Source organism: Pelophylax lessonae (assembly GCF_965119305.1).
Source record: "Pelophylax lessonae genome assembly, chromosome: 6".
NCBI classification, from domain to species: Eukaryota; Metazoa; Chordata; class Amphibia; order Anura; family Ranidae; genus Pelophylax; species Pelophylax lessonae.
The window spans coordinates 44675937-44679718 of NC_138773.1; the positions used below are offsets into that span (position 1 = coordinate 44675937).

Genomic DNA, 3782 nt, shown 5'->3' on the forward strand with positions numbered 1-3782 from the left:
ATGTGTTGAATTCCTCAGAGATCCATGCCTCATTAATTTTTATAAATGTGAGGTAGTCTACAGTGTCATGAGGCGAGTGCGCTTATCGGTCATGATCCCCCTGCTGCGCTGAACGTCCTTTCGGACAGGACACTGGATGGGGGGCAAGCCAACAGTTCCATTGCAAATTGTGCAAGCTCTGGCCAGAGGTCAAGCCTGCCCACCCAGTAGTCCAGGTGTTCATCACTCCTCAGTGTCCACATTGGCCGTTAACCCGATGTAGTCGGACACCTGTCGGTCTAGGCATTCCCTGAAGCTGGATCCGGAGTACAGCTGTCGATGGGTCGGCTGAAAGAAGGATCTCATATCTGAACTGTCCAAGACATCTTCAAATTGCCCTCTTCTTGCAGGCGCTGTTAGATTGCTACCCGCAACTGTCTGTGACTGGAAATTCCTGATATTGAAATTCCCACTTCAATATGTGGTATTGGGGGGACACTGGTATATTACACCAGTTGTTCAAAAAATTGGCCAGGGAGTTTGGCACTGTGTGTATCAGAGTTAACACAGCAAAAGAGGCAATATTGTTGCAGGACACAAATACACTTATGAAAGTATACTCAGATAACACCCCACTTCAATATGTGGTATTGGGGGCCACTGGTTTATCACACCAGTTGTTCAAAAAATTGGCCAGGGAGTTTGGCACTGTGTGTATCAGACTTAACGCAGCAGAAGAGGCAATATTGTTGCAAAGTGGGAGCGCCCTTTTTACACATATATATGATTAAAGGCCCTACACCTTTTAAAGGAGCAGCAACCTCACCTATAACATTCACTATTTCACGTAGATTATTATTTACTTATTACCACATACATTAGCACGGGTATATATATACACGTATATATATTTATTTACAGCTACAAAAAGTGAAGCTGCTGACTTGTATTAAACAGCCACTCACCTGTCACACAATCCAGCGGTGTACTCACCCCAGCCGTGTCCTCCCCGTGTCCTCCCTGTGTCCTCCCTGTGTCCTCCCTGTGTCCTCCCCGTGTCCTCCCTCAGTGGCACCGGCATCTCTACTATGGGCACCTGGCTGTGACAGCTTGCGACTTCACGGCCCAGTGCCCACTGCCGCGTCATGGAGTGCTGCTCTCTGTAACTGGTCCTGAAGTCTTCTAGAACCTGTTATGGGTCCCAGAAGACTTCGGGAGGAGGACTCCCACTTCAGATCACCTAAGGTGACTGGAACAGAAGTGGGAGCAGGTAACTGTCAAAATTGAGTACCTGCTCCCCCACTCCTTCCCAAAAAGTTAGTTTCACAAACAGGAGCCAGGGAGGAGGCCCTAAAGTGGAATTTCCATTTCTGGGTGGAACTCGGCTTTAACTACTTGCTGTCAGTCATCTCATTAACATTGCATTGATGTTAGTGTGATAGAAATGATGCAACTGGCAGCACATGGTTTAATCTTCCAGCAGCACAGATATGTAAAGGAAACCTATACAGAGAGAAAAACCTAGGCTTCCATTCCTTTTGTTTTTAATAACCACTTTGTTTTACATTTGGATAATTTCCTGAATACATTTTTTTTTCATTGTACATATTAGACTCTGTACAGTATATGTGAGCATTTTTTGTATTTTATTTATACTGATATGCATGTTTACCAATAGGAAAATCATTAATCAATCAGGTATTAGGAAATATTAAAAAAAAAATATATATATATATATATATATAGATGACTACAGCATGCTAATATAAACAATTGTGTATTTCTTTTTTTTTTAACTCTGCTGCTTTGTGAAGAAATACATTTCGTTTTTGTGTATAACTGTGCCCATGTTTTATGGAAAACACAACATCCCCTCTAAATGTGCAAATTTTTCCATTTTTCATGGAAACCGACAATAAATTGTCCATCTTTAGCACTGTCTACTTTTTTTTCATCTATTTAATTGGACTGCTGGTGAACACAGTTATCATTGCAGTGATATGTTTGGACCTCCGTTTGCACACCCCAATGTACTTATTTCTCTGCAACTTGTCTGTAGTTGACATTTTCTATACAACTGTTACCATTCCAAAACTCCTCTACATCTTACTTTCTGGGAATAATTCAGTGCCATTTACACAATGCATAATTCAAATGTATTTTATGATACTAGCGGCCAGTGCTGAGGACATCATTCTTTTTATAATGGGATATGACCGATATGTTGCAATTTGTCACCCTTTGCACTATCATCGTATACTTAAAAAAAAAATCAGCATATTACTAATAATAGTCATGTGGATTGGTGGGAGTGTAAATTCATCTTTTTTTACAAGTCCTGTCTTACATTTTATTTTCTGTTCCTCAGTTACCATTCACCAGTTCTTCTGTGATGCTAAAGCTCTCCTCAACATTTCCTGCGGTGGCACTGAAGTGTTTTATATCGTTATGTATGCAGAGTGTTTAGTATTTGGGCTCTGCCCAGTTATTTGCAACTTGGTGTCCTATGTAAAAATTATCAGGGTTATACAGCACATCAAATCTAAGGATGGCAGAAGAAAAGTCTTTTCCACCTGTTCCTCCCATCTTATTGTTTTGGCCCTCTACTATGGATCTTCTCTATCTGTATACATGACCCCTCCATCAGATCGCTATGACCTACTTTCACAGATATTAACCGTGTTTTATACCACAGTGGTTCCCATAATGAACCCTCTCATATACAGTCTACGAAACAAAGAAGTGAAGAATTCTTTGCGGAAACTGCTGTTGTAACATTCCCAAGTAGGGATGAGATTTGGGTTTGCACACTACCATGTACTTGCTTCAAATTCTGCATTATCAACATTCAAGGAACTGAATAACTTATATATAGCATTCACCATACAAAATTTTTTGTAACCATAATGCATTTGAATCTAGGTCATTTGGTTTAGAAGGGCCAATAAGAGGGATTTTCGATGTCCTGAATACCTGATACCTGAATATTACACAATTATAAGTATAACAGCTTATAGTCTTGTTTTGGAAGAGCATGCGGCAAGAGATTAAATGAGACAAAAGCTTTACATTGTCACCTCATTAAGTGCCAAAACAAGTACTACTATATCAGGATCACCAGACGTCATTTTAATAAAGGCTACTGATTCAAATAAAAATAGGCTACCTAAATGATATTGACATAGTAACAAAGTAGTTACATAGTAGTTAAGATTAAATAAAGACAATAGTCCATCTTGTTCAACCTGTGTAGGTGTGTCAGTGACGATAATCATTTCCCATATCCCTGTATATTGTGTTCTTTGAAATGCACATCCAAGAGTCTTTTAAAAGTATCAATAATCGCTGCTGATACCACCAATTGTGGAAGAGAGTTCCACATTCTTACCGCATGTTAAAAACATGCCACTGAGAAAAAGGAGGTAACACCAACACAGAGTTTGCATTAAGGGAGAGTGCAGAGCTCCAGGATGTTGCTTCTGTATAGAGAAAGCTGTGTTTTAAGCTTTATTTGGATTTTGTAGTCACAGATCGGGACCTGGAGTTTGAGGTTTCCATAGTGTTTTGGGTGAGATGGAACCTTCAATCCTGTGTCCAGCTTTTGCTGGATGCCTGCATCCGGTGTGAGTGCACAACTGGGCACAGTCATTATAAGCCAAACCTGAGGATAGCCAGGACTCCAGTTTTGGAGACAGGGCTCCACCCGCGAGTCAGGAGGGATTTTTCTAGGAGACTAGAAGGCTTTACTTTAGGAGACGGGTGTGAGCCAGTGTTGCCTTTGGAGCCTGATCTGCAATCGGATC

General features: G+C 40.8%; 1 protein-coding gene across 1 annotated transcript; it reads left to right on the plus strand.

The window, feature by feature from the left end:
- Positions 1-1833: 1833 nt before the first annotated feature.
- LOC309558844 (olfactory receptor 2M5-like) lies at positions 1834-2754 on the plus strand (the record flags this gene model as incomplete). Its single annotated transcript, XM_082261925.1, has 1 exon — positions 1834-2754. One exon carries the CDS (start codon positions 1834-1836, stop codon positions 2752-2754), a length of 921 nt encoding a protein of 306 aa, XP_082118051.1.
- Between the last annotated feature and the right edge of the window lie 1028 nt (positions 2755-3782).